This window comes from Oryza glaberrima, chromosome 6 (assembly GCF_000147395.1).
Source record: "Oryza glaberrima chromosome 6, OglaRS2, whole genome shotgun sequence".
Taxonomy (NCBI): domain Eukaryota; kingdom Viridiplantae; phylum Streptophyta; class Magnoliopsida; order Poales; family Poaceae; genus Oryza; species Oryza glaberrima.
The window spans coordinates 3,528,695-3,545,643 of NC_068331.1; the positions used below are offsets into that span (position 1 = coordinate 3,528,695).

The 16,949-nt window shown below is 45.2% G+C and overlaps 4 protein-coding genes across 5 annotated transcripts; 2 read left to right on the top strand and 2 right to left on the bottom strand.

The window, feature by feature from the left end:
• The first annotated feature begins 833 nt into the window (after positions 1 to 833).
• On the top strand, positions 834 to 2,267 carry LOC127777970 (uncharacterized). The gene has a single exon (XM_052304589.1). It carries the CDS (start codon positions 834 to 836, stop codon positions 2,265 to 2,267), a length of 1,434 nt encoding a protein of 477 aa, XP_052160549.1.
• An 854-nt stretch (positions 2,268 to 3,121) lies between these two features.
• On the bottom strand, positions 3,122 to 4,396 carry LOC127775477 (F-box/kelch-repeat protein At3g23880-like). Its single transcript, XM_052301725.1, has one exon. The coding sequence runs from the start codon at positions 4,394 to 4,396 to the stop codon at positions 3,122 to 3,124; it is 1,275 nt and encodes a 424-aa protein (XP_052157685.1).
• Positions 4,397 to 6,700: 2,304 nt separating this feature from the next.
• Positions 6,701 to 7,456, top strand: LOC127776287 (formin-like protein 7). Its single transcript, XM_052302646.1, has one exon. It carries the CDS (start codon positions 6,701 to 6,703, stop codon positions 7,454 to 7,456), a length of 756 nt encoding a protein of 251 aa, XP_052158606.1.
• A 1,382-nt stretch (positions 7,457 to 8,838) lies between these two features.
• Positions 8,839 to 16,929, bottom strand: LOC127776182 (ALBINO3-like protein 2, chloroplastic). Of its 2 annotated transcripts, XM_052302534.1 has the most exons (15): positions 16,295 to 16,795; positions 15,690 to 15,796; positions 15,080 to 15,207; positions 14,884 to 14,955; positions 13,976 to 14,077; positions 13,327 to 13,386; positions 12,268 to 12,333; positions 11,366 to 11,413; positions 10,861 to 10,959; positions 10,571 to 10,690; positions 10,423 to 10,478; positions 10,217 to 10,334; positions 10,046 to 10,111; positions 9,846 to 9,955; positions 8,839 to 9,450 (listed from the first exon to the last, which is right to left on the bottom strand). In XM_052302534.1, exons 1-15 carry the CDS (start codon positions 16,762 to 16,764, stop codon positions 9,312 to 9,314), a joined length of 1,761 nt encoding a protein of 586 aa, XP_052158494.1. In that variant the 5' UTR covers positions 16,765 to 16,795; the 3' UTR covers positions 8,839 to 9,311. The 2 variants fall into 2 exon arrangements, 1 of the variants encoding a protein (XP_052158494.1); XR_008018110.1 differs by lacking the exons at positions 8,839 to 9,450; positions 9,846 to 9,955 and having other exon boundaries at positions 10,217 to 10,329; positions 16,295 to 16,929.
• Positions 16,930 to 16,949: the final 20 nt, after the last annotated feature.

A 16,949-nucleotide genomic window follows, 5' to 3' on the forward strand; every position in this document is an offset into this window, starting at 1 on the left:
TAAAAATATAAATTTTATATGGGTGCTAGCCGCGCAATTGCGCGGGCCACCCAGCTAGTTATCTTATTAAAGTAATAAAAAAAGAAGCCATCACATTTGCTCTCACGGTCTAGAAATTCTCACATTAATCGGAGAAAAAGAAAAAGTAGAATTCATATAATAATACAATTTAAAAATAGCTGAAATTCGGAATTAGAAATAAGGAATATTGAAAGAGTAGACTAGAGATTGGCATGTAGAGTCCTATTATATTTTTTTGTTGTTTCGCTGATTCCTGATTGTAACTGCACCAAGTGTTATGTTAGTCGAACCGCTATCAATACTACCGAGACGGTCGATTTACATTGGTTTTAAAAGTTTGCCCGATTTTGTTATTACGGGATGCAAATTAAAACACGTTCCATCGTTGAGGGGTGCAAAATAGACGTTCTTACTCATTTACATTGGTTTTAAAAGTTAGGGGCGCTTGGCTATTGGTGCTTCAGTCGGCGAGCGGCGGAGGCGGCGCAGGGGGCTCTTGATCGTGGAGTTAGATATGGGCAAGTATGGCCCGCGTGGGGGTATGTGTGGCTATATAAGCTTGTGTTCTGGCCCATCTCGTAGCAGCCCAAACGTGTTCAACCGACGCAGCAAGTTTCAGGATACTCGACAGGGCACGCAAGATTAACGGACGTACGGCTCCGACTCCGAGAGCCAGGCGAGAATCCGATTTGATTGCAGAACTGATGTCAGATTCCGAATCAAAAAACAAAGAAGTAAAAAAAGATTCGGACAAGCATCCTTTCCTATAAAAGTCTTGCTTGTTTTAGTTACAGGGAATTCGCTTGCTATCGATGGCTTGTGCGAGCGCGGGAAAACGTGATATGATGAATCAGCCGGGACATGGTGGTGATGTGCCCGTGGCCAAGCGGCGGCGGTGCGTCGAACCCACCGGCGCCGCCGCGGCCGGCATCCCGGAAGACATTGTGGAGGAAATCGTCCTCCGCCTCCCTGTCAAGTCCATCCTGCGGTTCAGATCCGTGTGCAAGTCGTGGCGCGCCATGGTCGCCGACCCGCGCTTCGTGCGCCTCCAGCTACACCACTCCACCACGGCGGCGCGCCATCACCCACCGTCCATGCTAGTCCTGGCAGACTGGTGTGTGCCAGAGCAATGGAGGGGAACGATCGACTTCTTTAGCTATCCGGGCCATGGCGTCGCCGCGGACTTCGCGCATAGGATAACATGGTCCTCGAACTCGAAGTCGACCGTCGCCGCCGCCGCAGACGGGTACGCTGCCGCCGACTGGGACGCCGTCGACGACGGGGATGCCGCGGATGACGGGAACGCCGACGACAACTTGGACGACGCCGTGGACTGGGACGACGACGACGACTGGGACATCGACGTTGGCGCCATCGGCTGGGGCTTGCATCTGCACTGCAACGGGCTCGTGCTGCTGCGCTCGACGATGAAGTACTCCACTCAGATGTTAGTTTGCAACCCGGCGACCAAGGAGCTTGCCGAGCTACCGGACTGTGCGCCGGACTACTTCGGGGTGCAAGCGGTAAGCTTCTACGCCGACCAATCTACGGGCAAGACGAAGGTGGTCCACTGCTTCATCCGCCACTGCGACAAGACCTACACGGACTACAGCGTCGGATGCGAGGTTTTGTCCCTCGGCTCGCCGGCGTGGAGGCCGGTCGCCGACCCACCCTACCTCGTCAAGACCAAAACGTCGCCGTGCATCCTCGGCGGCATCTACTGGATCGCCGCCCTACCGTCGCCGTCCACCGGCAGCTGCACCACCCCAGGGGTTGTACGCTTCGACGTGTGCAGCGAGGAGTTCGCCAGTTTCCCGTGCCCACCGTTCATGGAGCGGCAGAAGATGTCTGACGTCGCTTGTGGGGACCTGACGGAGCTGGGTGGCAAGCTGTGCTATGTGCATGCTCCCGCCGACGATAGAGTTGAGCTCTGGACAGCTTCCGCCGCCGACGGAGGCGGCGGCGGGCCACGGTGGTCGCTGCAATGCACCGTCGTGCTACCGCACTCCTTTGACACCTTCTTCCAGTTTACCTACGATTACCAAGGAGGCATATTTTTCTACGTGGATTACACCATGATTTACCGGTACGACGTCCAACGCAGAGTTGTGGAACGAGTGGTGGACATGCTCGAGGAGATGACCTACTTCGACAGGTCAAGGCGCAAGCTGGACCGCTGTGATGGGGATTGGATGCACCATGCCATTCAGTACAGTGAGAGCTTGGTATCCATCCAAGCAAATTAATAAATTAGACTGAGCTCGAATATAGTTTCATTTCAGAAAAGATGAGTAAAAAAATTCCGTACATGTAAAACAAATTAGACTGAGCTCGAATATAGTTTGGTTGATTTCGGCTGACAATTCTGTTTTCGGTTGATTTCGGCTGATCAAAGTGTTAGTATATTATAAATCTTGTGAGTATATTGTACATATTTGATGGGACATGTGTTCAAATCGCACAAAATTGTATTGTTTGTAAAGAAAAAAAAAACGAAGAATGGAACACGTCATCTATGATGCCTGCAGACTCTGATATTCAGTTGTGGCAATTCAGTGTACTGCTGATTTCGGCTTTTTTTTCGCGAAAAAAAAGAATGGAACACGTCATTTATGATGCCTGACTCTGATACTCAGTTGTGGCAATTCAGTGTTCTGCTGATTTCGGTTTATCTTCTGTTGTGTCATCACATTCTTTGAGACCTCCGTTTGTTGAAACGCTTTGGGCACTGAAGAAGTCCGGCGTGCCGTGTCCGGCAACACGGATTGCAAACAAATATTTGCTCCACGATGTCGGCCTCGGCGGCGCCGGCGGGGGCACGCTGCCGCTTGGCCGGCGATGCATTCTCACATTGTGCGTTCTAACATTTGCTGGTGGACAGGTGGAGTCATTGTACTCTACCTTGTCAAAAGTTTTCTAGAATTTTTCACAATCTCATTTGTATTGAATTTTCATTGAAGAAAGGTAAACGAGACATCCTGCTAGGTATTAGAACCCATTCCCACTCAAATGCATGAAAGGGGTGAACATCCACTCAGTAACTTTCCTGGATAAAATTGTAACAGAAGTCAATCTAATTAATTTCAATACAATCCCTTAATTAATTCGCTTTTACGGATACTAGGCTCTCCCTGTACTGAATGACATGGTGCATCCACTTAAATCCACTAATGTAGTACTGCTTGTCCCTTGAATGGAAGTAGGTCATCTCCTTGTTCATGTCGACCACACGTTCAACAACTTGGCGTTGGGTGTCATACCTGTCAATCACGGCGAGATCCAAGTTGAAGAAGATGCCGCCATGGCGATCGTCGGCAAACGGGACGACGAGCTGAGTGGGGCGCCATAGCTCGACGGCGCAATGCCGCGACCACCGCGGCCCGTCGGCGGCGGAAGCAGCCGCCGTCGTCCAGAGCTCAACGGTATGGCCGGCGGCGACGTGCGCGTAGCACAGCTTGTCGCCGGCCAGCTCCGTCAGGGTCGCGGTCGCCGGCGAAGTGCCGTCGTGATGCACGCACGGCGGGCTCGGGAAATCGTCGAACACCTCGCGGCGCACGTCGAAGCGTAGCATCCCTGGGGTTGGCGCTGCGGTGGTGATCCAGTAGATGGCGCCGAGGATGCACGGCGACGCGGCGCCGGCCCTGACGGGGCATGGCGAGTCGGCGACCGGCCTCCACGCCGGCGATCCGAGGGAGAAGACCTCGCACCCGACGCTCTCGTCTGAGCGGACGAAGCAGCGAACCACCTTCATGTCGATCTTGCCCGTAGATTGGTCGGCGCCGAAGCCCACGCTTTGGTTCCCGTGCGCGTCCGGCGTACCGGGCGGCACCACGGCGAGCTTCTTGGTCGCCGGGTTGCAGACGAACATCAGAGAGGAGGAGAGGCTCTTCTCCATGGAGAACACCAGCACGAGCCCGTTGCATTGCAGGGGCAGCTCCCAGTCGGCGCCGTCGTCCCAGTCGGCGGCGGCGGCGTGCGAGGTCGAGCACCACCATGCCCTCACGTGCGCGAGCTCCGCGGCGGCGCCATGCCCCGGGTAGCGAAAGAAGCCGATGGTCCCCTGCATCTGTTGCCGCTGCGGCCTCCAGCCCCACCACGGCAGGACGAGCATGGACGGCGGATGGCGGCGCCGCTCCGCCGCCGTGGAATGGCGCAGCTGGAGGCGCGCGAAGCACGGGTCGGCGACCATGGCGCGCCACGACTTGCACACGGACCTGAACCGCAGGATGGACTTGACAGGGAGGCGGATGAGGATTTCCTCCACCATGTCTTCCGGGATGCCAGCCGCCGCGGCGCCGGCGCCGGCGGGTTGGACTTGGACACACAGCCGCCGCCGCCGCTTGGCCACGGGCACATCGTCATCGTGATCTCCCATCTGATTATTTAGTTCCCAGTTCACGAGTAAGCCTAGCACCTGTCTGTCATAAGGCTGTAAGTATATATAACTCACTTTTATAGGGACGATCTCCCTATCTGATTCTGAGATTAAATCGGATTTATTGATTGTTGAAGGATTCCGTATCGGGTTGGACGCCTTCCGGCAACGCGTTGGTCCTATGTGGGATAAACAAAGTCCATTTTGCCTCTTTCAATGATAGTCCAGGTCTAATTTTGGCCACTTAACCATAAAACCAAATTAAGAAGGCTTTCTCAACTATCGAAACCATGTCTCTCTGGATGGTTTAAACGACGATTTTATATATCCTATGGTTGTGTTGAGTTCACGCTAAAATTAGAAGTTTGGTTGAAATTGAAACGATGTAATGGAAAAGTTGAAAGTTTGCGTGTAGAAAAGTTTTGATGTGATGAAAAAGTTGAAAGTTTGAAGAAAAAGTTTCGAACTAAACTCGGCCCTAGTGAAACGTCCCCAAGAATTCATCCGGTGTGACGTCTACATAGTGCTTTCGTTCAATTACAATAACTTGGTAAGGAAAACATAAAAACTTAATGAGACGCAACAATTCTACCTGAAATGTCAAGAGATAATGAATCTCTCTAATGCCCACGTCGGTTATATAAAGAAAATAAATTAAAAATATTTTAGAACCACGTTCCACTTACCTTCCTTTTCGATAAACGGGAGGGTAAACTGATTTGCTATTGTTTTCTTGTTTAATATGTACTCCCTTCGTCCCTAAATATAAGGGGTTTTGATAAGATGTGACACATCATAGTATAATGAATCTGTATATGCTTCCGTCCAGATTCGTTATACTTGGATATGTCACATCCAACCAAAATCCCTTATATTTAAAGAATAGAGACCGATGGAGTTTGATTCAATTGCGCGGCTGACAAGTAAGTATAGATGGTCAAATAGGCCATTGGGCCCGATCACAACCAGACACGGCCTAATCAACACGCTGAGCCGTGCCGTGCCTGTCCATGGGCTATACCAACGGTCTAGGAACAGCCTAATAGGTTCGTGTCGTGCACTCGTGCCAAGCCGAGCCAAAGGCATGACAAGTATGTCGTATTCTTTCTTGGAATAAGTGTAATTTGCCCTGAAATTTTTACATTTTGGTCCTTGGCGCCCCGCTCTGCCGAGTCAGCAAGCCCACGTAGGCCCTGGTGCCACGGTGGCACGGCCGCGGCGCCATTGTGGGCGCCGCCATGTTGGAGGACGGCGTCAACCACTCTGGCGCCCCAAAAGGATATTCCCGGTTTAAGTTTTTTCAGGGACCTATTTGTAAAATAAGTTTCAATAAGGACCAAAATATAAAAATTCCAGGTAATTTGCCGCCCTCGGTCATTTGGATTGCTGTCTGTATGATGGAGTATGATATATGACTGATCATCCATACATTTGGAGAAGTGAAATGTTTACGTTTTGATTTCGGTCTTTTCTAAAGCAAAAGGCAGCCCATATCTTGTGGAGATCAATAGTTTCAGACTACGGAGCAGAAACTGAACAAAAATCAGTTCAGCACTTGAGCTGATCTGATCTGGAGTTGTGTCCCCGTCGACGCCGATACCTTCCTCACCGGCGGTGCCACTCCAATCGTCGCCACGTAGCCGTCGACGGCACATGGCGGATGCCACCGCCGGCCGTCGCGGCGTTGGACACACACAGAGCAACAGCAACTGACGCCGCCGCCGCGCGCAGTCGATGCATGTTGGGTTGGATGTTTCACCAAATCGCGTTAGACTTGGCCCTCCAATCCACACTGGTGTTCGCTGCCTCCGCGGCCGGTGATAGGACGAGTTCGGCTCCGAACGCCTCAGTGCTGCTCTACTCGCACATGAGGTGTTCGTTCAAATGCTTGCGAGTTGTTCGCCTCTTGTTCTGCTTCTACCTATCACCAGCGAGACGTAGCCGGGACGACGATGCTGGCAGCCGTGGACGCTGTGGCTGACTCTCGCCGGCCGTGAGCCTGTGCAAGCAGCAGGCAGCGGCAACAAGTTCTCGTCGCGAGGCGAGGATGACGTCATCGAGCATGTGGGCCCACCTGTCAGCGGACATGGGACTGCGGCCCCACCTGTCAGCGAAGGGGAGAACTCCCTTCAAATTGCACCCGCCTTGCCGCCGAGAGCGCCGAGCCGTAACCTTGGCCAACGAACTTCTCTCCTCCCTCCGTTCTCCCCTCGCCGGTGAGCCAAGAAACCAAGAACCCACTCGCCGCCTCCGCCGCTCGCCGGACAGAGCGCCAAGAAACCAAGAGCCGCCTCGCCTGACGCCATGGGTGGTCGAAAGAAGCCGGGTTCCAAGAAGATGCCAACCCCTGCTGTGATGCGCATCCGCTCTCCACCTCCAGACCCGCACAGGAGGGCGCGAGCTGCGCCCCGAAGGTGCATCCCTCCATTGGCTTCGGATTCCGAGTCGTCTGCTTCTTCTCCGACGACTTCTCCAGCCGCCGCCGCGGCTGCTCTGCCTGGCATCGCTCAAGCCCGGCACGAGTTCTTCGCCAAGCACAAGGTGTACCACTACGGAGCGCCTCCGCTGCTCAACGAAACGAGCAGAGGGAGAGCGCGGGAGGATGCCAGAGCGTGCGCGGCGGAGTTCGCCGCCAACCAGCTGACGGCCTTGCCGCTGCGGCGGGGCGAGGACATCTCCGCGGCTTCCTCCTCGCGCCGTCAAGAATCGGTGGCGGAGCGCGCGGGGCGGTGGATGCTCCTGGACTCATCGGCGATCGGTTTCTCGACTCCGGCCACGGCAGCTTGGCTGGTACCGGAATGGACGCACCAGCCGGCGGGGAACGCATTGGAGTACGGCCCATGGAATCCTCCGACGATGACAGCACCTTCTGCTCCAGGTGCGCCCGAGCTCAGCGGGGAGCCGCCAGCGCCACCGCCCTCGTCACGACCGCTGTCGCCGCCGCCACCTCCGCCAGGTGTCATTCCACCACCGCCGGGCGTGATCCCGGCGCCGCCACCTGCGTGGTGGACGGAGCACCACCACCACCCGGCGGCGTCTATGCCACCACGAGGACCATAGGTGAGATTTCCTGGTGATGCACCATCGTCCATCGGTTTCCTCGCTGGGTTCTTTTCTTGTGTCAAATTTCTGCATTGTGTTAGTTCCATTCCTGTATGCAATTCTTTGTTCAGTTCTTGCAATAGTTTCCTCCTCTATCGCTAATTTGCTAATCCTAATCGTGCGCTGCTTCCTGCGCACGGGAAAGTAATTCTTAGTAGCATTTTAGCTCAAGATATCCGTTCTGTGTGTTGCCCTAGTAGAGGGAGCAGTTCTTGGTTTCATCTAGGTTGTCAGGTTCTTCACTTCTTGCTCCTCTGAATTTGCTCTGCTCCAGGATGCATTTCTTAGGATGATTCTTGATAACAGCGAACTGTTACTGTTGCTAAAATATGCCTGAAGCTAGTTTTGTGATTTCAGAACAATGACTTGTTAGTTGCATACATGTTCGTTCTCAATCCTGATAAAGAAATTCTGGTTTCATGCACAGATCCTTAGATCAGAAAATTCAGTTGCTCCTTTTGTTGTTTTGTCTTGGTAGTGGTGTTGAGGGTTTAAGCCCAGATCCAGCTCCTTTTCAGTCTAAGAAAAATGGTTTTTGATTTAAGACAACCCTACATGCATTGTATATACTCTAACTAAAATGTCTTATTGTTTTGTGACAACTCATGTACTGATGATATCTTTCTAATGAACTGTTTTTAATAAGACTCTATGCACTTGTCATCAAGGTAAATGCACACATGTTTTGTTGAGAGAAACATTTTTTCTTTGATCCAAAATTTTATTGTCAGAAACTTGTCTGAAAAATAAGTAGGTATTCAGAGTTTGGCTTGTGGTTTTTCAATCTGTGTATAGATGCTAAAATATGGCCTGAAGCTAGTTTTGTTTGTGATTCAGAACACTAACTTGTTAGTTGAAGTGAAGGTCGGGTTTTATCCATTATCTAAAAACTCATGCGCAAACCTGATACAGAAAATACCAGTTTCATACACCAATCTAGTTCAGAAAATTCATTGATCCTTTTTTTAACTTGTTAGTAGAGTTAAGGTATTTAAGACCAGATCATCTTAGTAATCTATTTTCAGTCTTAGCAACAGTCTTTGATTTAAGAGAGTCTTACATGCATTGCACATACTCTAACTTGTAAAAATGTTCACTTGTACCACTGTACTATAGACAAATGACAACACTGTTGCCATTAAACCATGACACAAGCTTCTGGTCATAATGCTGGTTTCTAGATGAGTTAACCCTTTTATTATTTTTGCTGTTCACTTAAATATTTTTACATAATGGTGACCCCCAGATGTTTTTAGCTGATCTCTTAATATTGAACAACTTGTGAGTTGTGTATCTGTAATTAACTTGTCTTATATTGTTTTATTTGGTCCTTTGCAAATTCAGTTGCTGATCGGTTGAGACACCCCAATGTTAATGCCGCCTAGAGGAAGAGGAACCGCAGGAGCAGAACCTCTGACAATCACTTCTTCATTATCTCTTCAGAAGTTTCTGCTGCTTCAGATCGAATGACAGAGAGGGGATGTCTTCTTTTTTTCTTCTTCTTCTTTTGTTAATATGGGCTCAGGGTAGGAAATCGTCAAACCTTCTGTTTCCCGGTTGTTAATTAGCTATTACCCATTATGTTCTGATTAAGTTCACAAACTGCTGTAAGCAACCGTACAATGTGCGCCTGAACAAATTGTGCGTTCCGGCATTATATTGGTATAAATCTTGTGAGTGCATTCTACAGATTTGATGGAACATGTTACATGTGTACAAATCGCACAAAATTGTATTGTTTGTAAAAAAAAAAAAAACGAAGAATGGAACACGTCATCCATGATGCCTGACTCTGATCTTCAGTTGTGGCAATTCAGTGTTCTGCAGATTTCGGCTTATCTTCTGTTGTGTCATCACATTCTTTCAGATATATCTCACAATTTGGATCATAAGCAACCGCTCGTTGCACGAATTTGACAGCCTCAGATTTCCGTCCCTCATTAATTAGTATACTGCAAAGAGATATCAGCGACTTCAATAAACCTCATTAATTAATATGAATAAAAAGATATTTGGCAAAATTAAGTTAGCTGCATGCAGTTGAAAGCATGACAACACAACACATACATATAATCTCTAAGGTTAGACCAATAGCACAATGTGTAAAAAATTACGCACAGCCAGACTCATGATCCTTATAAGAGGCACAAGAGATGCAGTACAATTTCGAAAACAATTATCAGGTACAAAAAGTTACGCGCAGCCAGATTCATGATCCTTATAAGAGGCGCAAGAGATGCAATACAATATTGAAAACAATTACCAAGCAATTGCACTTTGTTTCACAGCAAATGAAACTTGAAAATACGCATACTCTTGATGAAATGACATGAAAAAGATTGTTTACCTTCCTAGAGCAACCAATCCTTGGTAATAGCATTTTTTGTTAATGGGTTTTTCTGGTTCCTTGAGCTCTGCTAATCTTTGGAGGTTTTCGATCGCCATTTTGCTATCACCCTAAAATAGAAAGAAGAAACAAAATGCTTGTACTGTCCACTATCATTCAAAATGCTTTTAAAGCCAAAGCATCATGTAGTATTAATCTACCTGCCGCATACGTGAAAGCCCTGCACCGTAGCATGCAAGCACAAGAAGTGGATCCTGCTCTTCAATCTACACAACAAAGAACAAGAAGTCTTACAATAGTGCCTACCTGCCTGGTATACGGCTTCAAACCATCTTCAAGAGTACTAAAGAATATACAATGTTGCAACATACCTTTGGTATAGCATGTTCAAAACACACTGTGGCTTCAGGAAACAACCTGTTTGAGAACAATGTCTGTCCCATACCAATCAGTGCTACATAAAGACTAGAGTCTTTCTCTATTGCTGTTCTGTGGAGACACAATTATCCATTAACTTCCACTGTATGCAAATGGGATATTAGCCAACTGAAAGCTTAACACCAAGTCACCCTGATACCTGATCAGTGGAATAGCTTGATCCTGGTTTCCAGTTTCCAAATGTTGTAATGCTTGCTAAAAATAAGTCAAGAGACTACATAATGAAAAATATTCCAAGGCAAGATTATGTAGATTATATGCGTTCATAACGAAAAAGAGATTCATACTTCAAGTAGTTCCTCAGGTGAACTGGACGCAGATGCTTTTCCTTCCATAATGTGATTGGCGGTTTCATTATTTGTTGATGTCAAATTAGTGTGCATGTGAGCATCTTCAAGAGGCCGTTCCTGAAAGTTTTATCACAAAGAAGAAAACAAACTTCAGAAGCATGGCATGTGTGTTCATGAAGATTGAATGCAATAATGTGGTCTAGCTGGGACAAAAGTGGGTCGGGAGCTAATAAATCGACATTTAGATTATCATGATGACAGTGGCTACATACAGCCGATGCCTCTACCTGCATCATCTTATGACCCACACGAGGAAACTTCTGGTGAGCTCTAGTATCAGGCAATCCCAACACCTTCTTGACAGCGTCATTTTTGAGGGACAATTGCTGCATTTATATCATTGAAAAATTAGATGCAATGCAAAATACAGTGTAACTTTCATCACGCAATGTTCATTTAAACTAAAGTATATGAGAACCTAACCTAATTGTTTGTTGACCACTGGAACTGTAACAACACATGTCAAACTGTCCATATCGACTAACAGCAAATTGCAGAAATCAAAGAGAGAACTCTGCCGAACCTGGTCTGAACCTATCTTCTTTATTCTAAATAAATAAAGACTCTATTGAATTCTAAACACTTCTCTAGAAAATATGTAAAAGAACTATCATATACATACAGATATTTTGGCATGGGACCACTAGAAACACAGATGCTGGATATTACATTTTGACTAACAAGTAACAAGTGACCTTCTTTACATCAGGAAAAACAAAATATTGTACTGACCTGAGCTACAGTAATTAAACCATTTGTAGTCCAGTAGACCAGGCTACCCTGCCAATCAAAGATAGAAGTAAATGAAATGCAGCACTATTACCTGAATTGTGATCTGAATGAAACAGAAGTTGCAAAGAATTGTGTTCTTTCAGTCTGTTTGAAATTATGGATGATGACAACCATGCTTTCTATAAAAACACCTTCAACTGAATAATTGTGTTGAAATCAAATCACACTAATCTAAATTGTAATGAATGGAGTTGGGTATGGGGTATGGAGACCGACAGTAAGGCAGACACCCTTAATTGGCTCCAAGGTCCAGTTGAAGACGACTTAAATTTATTCTTGCTTAAGCAAGATACAGTGACTCAGTGTCTATAAATAACAGCACTTCGAACTATTGATACCAACCACTTGATGCTCCTGCTTCAACTCAATCTTATCTTGAGCAAACTTATTTGTATCTCAACAAGACAAAGCTTGCCCCCCATGACAAGCTGTATGGTGGCTAGTAGTGCGTGCTACAATAGTCGTGCACCTATGATTTAAACATAACATATATCGTGCTTATATTAGTTTGAAAAGTAATCCAATATCATGCTTGCACATGGTACCATTGCAATATCTTAATTCATCCCATGGGCTACATTTTTCCCGGTTTGCTTGTGACAGGCTGACAGCAAGTAGGATTAAGTGAAGCTACTAATCACTATTCTGACACTCAAAATTCGCAGCAGTTAACAACCTCCAAGAAAATAGTTAAGCAAATTTGATTTAATCTCATCAATCTAAATCAAAATGTAGCATAAAGAAAGTCGAACCTTGCACATATTTATCAATCTGATATTCTGATGTGCATGATGCCATGATATTCATCTGTAAATAAATAAAACAATTTGCAAGAAACTGACCTGAGGAATCACATACCCAATAAGAAACAAAGGGATAGTCAGGATTTCAAGGTATACCCTGTAGTACTGCAAATAAAAATAGCAATACATTCAGAAGGAGAAAAGGAAACAGCAGCTAGAATATAACAATTGTCGTGGAACTAAATTCACAGTATTTTGATGAACATTATTGGACCAAATAAAATATTGTTGATGCCCTATTGTAGCTACCAAGTTCAGGACCACTAAACTACCAAACATAATTCATGCCTAATGCCTCTCAAGAATCTTTAGAGATAGCAGCATAACTTGTTCTCACTTATAATTTGACAAGAAAGTAAAGACCTGTCAAATACAAAACTAGCATGTGCCAGTACAGGTTGCAAAAATCGATATGCAGTTCTTCCCAGTGTGCAAAGGTTTCCAGTAAGCGTGTTAGCCCATACAGGGTTGCAATAACCGATTTGCAGTTTTTTTCCCAGTACTCATCAGTTTCAAAACCTGGCCAATTACACTGTGGTCAACTGGTCGGTATGAATAAAATCGCTTCTCTCTGTTACTTGATGGTAACTGGTCAGTTTAAATCAAAATTACCTTTCTCTGTATCTGATTTACACATCCTACAATTTCTAACCCCAAACAACATTTAATAACAAACACCACCCAAATCAATTAATCAACAACATACTACCAGCACCCACTAGGAAGAACCAGTACAGAGGCAAAGCCAACATGCACACGCCAATATAACATCCATTGTACAGTTATAACAATTGTGCCGTTTGACAGTGAATGGGTGCACTGAGAATTTCGACACTGTATGATCTAACTACAGAAGAAAACCTCTTGGTATATTTTTGGTATATTCACCAATTAAACCACACAACTGTATGCATTTATCCACCACTGGTTTCCACCAAACAAGTAAAATACCATGAAATTTTCTGATTGAGTTTTCAATCTCCGATGTTACTATGACAGGATCTTGATAACAAGCCAGTTTCCTATGCTAGTAATTTACTGGGGAACTTGTGACAACTACAGCTTACGTGCATTATATCAATGGTTTTAGGAGCATACCTTTGCCAGTACGCCAAAAATACCTGGATAATGCTTGGTATGGGTTCCATGAAAGGCAATCTGAGACAACAAACCAAACAGTCATCAACATGATCAAAATATGTAGCTTCATCAACATGATTAAAACTAAGTAGCTATAGGTCAATTCATAGTGGGACTTCAGACTTATTTCTCAAACTACATTGTGCTCCATCCACCATAAGACAGATGAAGTCAGCAACCAATCAGAAATTAAAATCAGCAACAGCATTATTTGAAGCCCCTAATGTACAAAAAATGGAAATCCCTATATTTATTAGAGCAGTTGCAGATTTGTAGATTTAAATTTGAATTTTGTCCTATTGGGCAGCTATATCAACTATTCTCAGTAACCTCTTTTTGGTCTTGATGGTTTATACCAACTTTGCAGAAGGATATCATCAGCTTTGGGTGTTTGCACGACTCAGTATGATATATGCAACATCAAATCAATTATGACAAAATGAAAGCCTACGAGAAGGAAATAGAAGCAAGCAAGCATAGTCTTTACTTCATCAGCCTGTTATAACTTCTATTAGTTAGGCATTAGACATACATGATAAAAGGTCACACTAGAAAAAGAAAAAAATATTAAACACGACATATGAAACAAAAACTGCACGGAGAATACCTGAATATTTAAGTAATGGAGACCTGCAACTAGGGTAGGAAAAACAAGGCCCGAAGAACCATGTGGAAACTCGGTCAAGTTATGAAACCACAGAATACCACCCTGTATAATTGTCAAAAAAAATGAAAACAAAAGGTTAAACCTGAAGAAGGTCAAAATAAAATAAATAAATTAAAATGGAGTAGACAGTATAAGAATGTGAATATATCTATTGTATTAAGAACCAGAAACCTTGAACATTTGCAATTGTGCATCTGATTCATAGAAATGGGAAAGAAAATTAAACTTCTCTTATGGCAACAAAAAAAAACAAATTTACCAAGTTTAATGGCCATTTACTTACCATGCTCTGTTCACAAGGTTTCCTTTATTTAAACATGAAAACAACTCATTTGCTGCTTTTATAAAAATGGTGAAATGTACTTCTGACTCACAATGTCACCAGTACCTATTTGTATCACAACTTAAATAGATATTATGTGCTCTAGCTCTTTTGAAAGAATAGTCTAAGTCACCTTGGACAATATAGTACAAATAACGTTCTTTGCAATTCCACATCGCATTTTAATTTTTCAGGGCTAAATGACCCAATGCATGTGTGACAGCATTTGTTAACTGTATTCCATTTGATCCGGCAAACATGCCAAAGGCATAGCGAAAAAAATATTACAAAGTTTTTATTCTATTAAAATTCTAAAAAGACGCATCAGAATTTTAATTAATAGAAATGTTCTTTTAGCATATGAAATTATAAAGGACCTTCGGCAATGGAATTTAAAGCATCAAAACAATACTAAAAATGAGCGTAGCTCATGAATGGTTATAAAACAGGGGGGAACACTACATATAATAAAGTATAGCTGCTAGTACAAATGTGTAATATAATAAAAAAAATACCTTGTACATACATTATCTAGTCCAGGGTGATTGCTCAAACACATAGTCCTTATTGTTGACATCCACAGTATAAAGCACGGGAACTGCGTATACAACAAACAATAATGAACAATTCGGAAAACAAATTATGATGCCAATGTAAGATTCGTAGCTATTATTAGACAATATCAAGGATAGAAGACCTTTTAACATTTTTTTAATCATTACCTGGATTGAAAAGTAGGCCCAGTTCCAAAGAAAGGAAGGGCAACCAAGTTCTCGCCTTTTCTTCTGATAGAGAGAGAACTGGTCACGAAAGCTCCTTCCTGATAGAGGAGGTGGGAATGGAGGAGGCACTTTAAAAGGACATATATGAGAATGGAATCAGACACAAACACAAGCAAGAAATGTAAAGAATATGAGTTCAATGGGCAGCTGTATGACTAAAATGAAGGCTCTGGCAAACCTAAAATAAGCATTTTGACATAGAATAGAATAATCACTATTACAGCTGGAAGAGTTTAGTATTCATAAAGTATTTTGTTGGATATGGTAAACGTAGATGAATCAATTGGAAATTTAGAAATAAATTTCTCAAAGAAAAAAGAACCATTTAATCATATACGTTACAGGGATAAGCTAGACAATACTCCCTTTGTTCCAAAATATAAGGGATTTAGTTGGATGGGACATATTTATAGTACTACGAATTTGGACAGAATATGTCTCATCCAACCAAAATCTTTTATATTTTGGGACAGAGGGAGTATATTGTAATGATTTTACTATGATATGAGAAAGCACAGTTTGCAGTTTGCAAAACAAATTTAGAACTTACATTCTGGTAATAGTTTGCCAATTTTAGCAGCCTTCTTAATTTGTGTTATAAGTACTGGAAGTATCAACAGTCTCATGGCCACAGTTGACAGAGAAATTGTTATCCACCTACAATAAAGGATCCAGAATACTCAATTCAAGATGTACGAAATCACAACACTTGCAAATACCAAACAAGGTACAGTGATTCAAAACACCAGAACCACCTAGTTTTTTTTTTTTTGGAGGGAACAGAACAACCTAGTTGCTTTGATATAACATTTGTGATCAAGACTTCACGGAATACAAATATACAATTGGTATACCCGTGTCATTTGGAGATAAAAAGTAGAAACAGAACTAAGTAGAGAACTAGAGATTGAGTATGATTCCCTTTCACCACAACACACTATATGAGAGAATTTTTTTTAAAAAAAAACAAAGCACACTACATCAGAGGTATTCAAACCAACTAAACCAATGAAGAGCTCATTTAAAATGTACGAAATTTACAGCAAACATATCAGTTTCCCCCATTACTAAACTGGAGAGCTCCCACATTTCAAATGGGGCCTAGAGTTCCAACCAATTGCAGCAAGAGCAGTAACGACAGCGAAGGACGCATACCATGGGATCCCGGTGAGGTTATGAAATCCGTCGAGGATGTCAATCAGCGAGCTGACAGCGAACCCCGACGCGCTTCCGCCATCTCCTGCGGCGGCTACTCCGGCTGCATCCGCCGACGCCGCGCTGGTGGCGACCACTTCCCCGAAATCAGCACCACCCGCGTCGTGCAGGTACGCGCCTTCCCCCTCGGCGTGCACGTCCTCCTCGGGAGCCTTCTCCGCCGCGGCGGGGCCGGCCGGCGGCGGCGAGCGGGGGTACCAGGAGAAGCTTCGCGCGGGGACGGCAGCGAAAGGGACTAGCAGCGGCGGCAAGCGAGGGGGTGACGGGAGCAGCGGCGCGCGGGTGGTGGGGCTTGGATCCGAGGCGGAGAGGTGGTGGTGGTGGAGCACGGCCAGCGGCCGCGGGAGGCGCCGACCGCCGCCGCCGCCGCCGCCGGCGAGGCGGCCGAGGAGGCGAAGCGGAAGCGCCATGTGGTTTGTCGTGACGTGGCGTGACGTCACAGGAGGGTGTAAAGCACGTGACGAGTTCTCTCCGAGCCGTTCGATTAGGAATGGACGGCTCAGATCCAATATGGCACATACATTTTCACAAAACCCCCTTGATTTTGTAGTAATTACAATTCTGGGCCTAGGCATCTCCCCTCTTCTCGGACAAG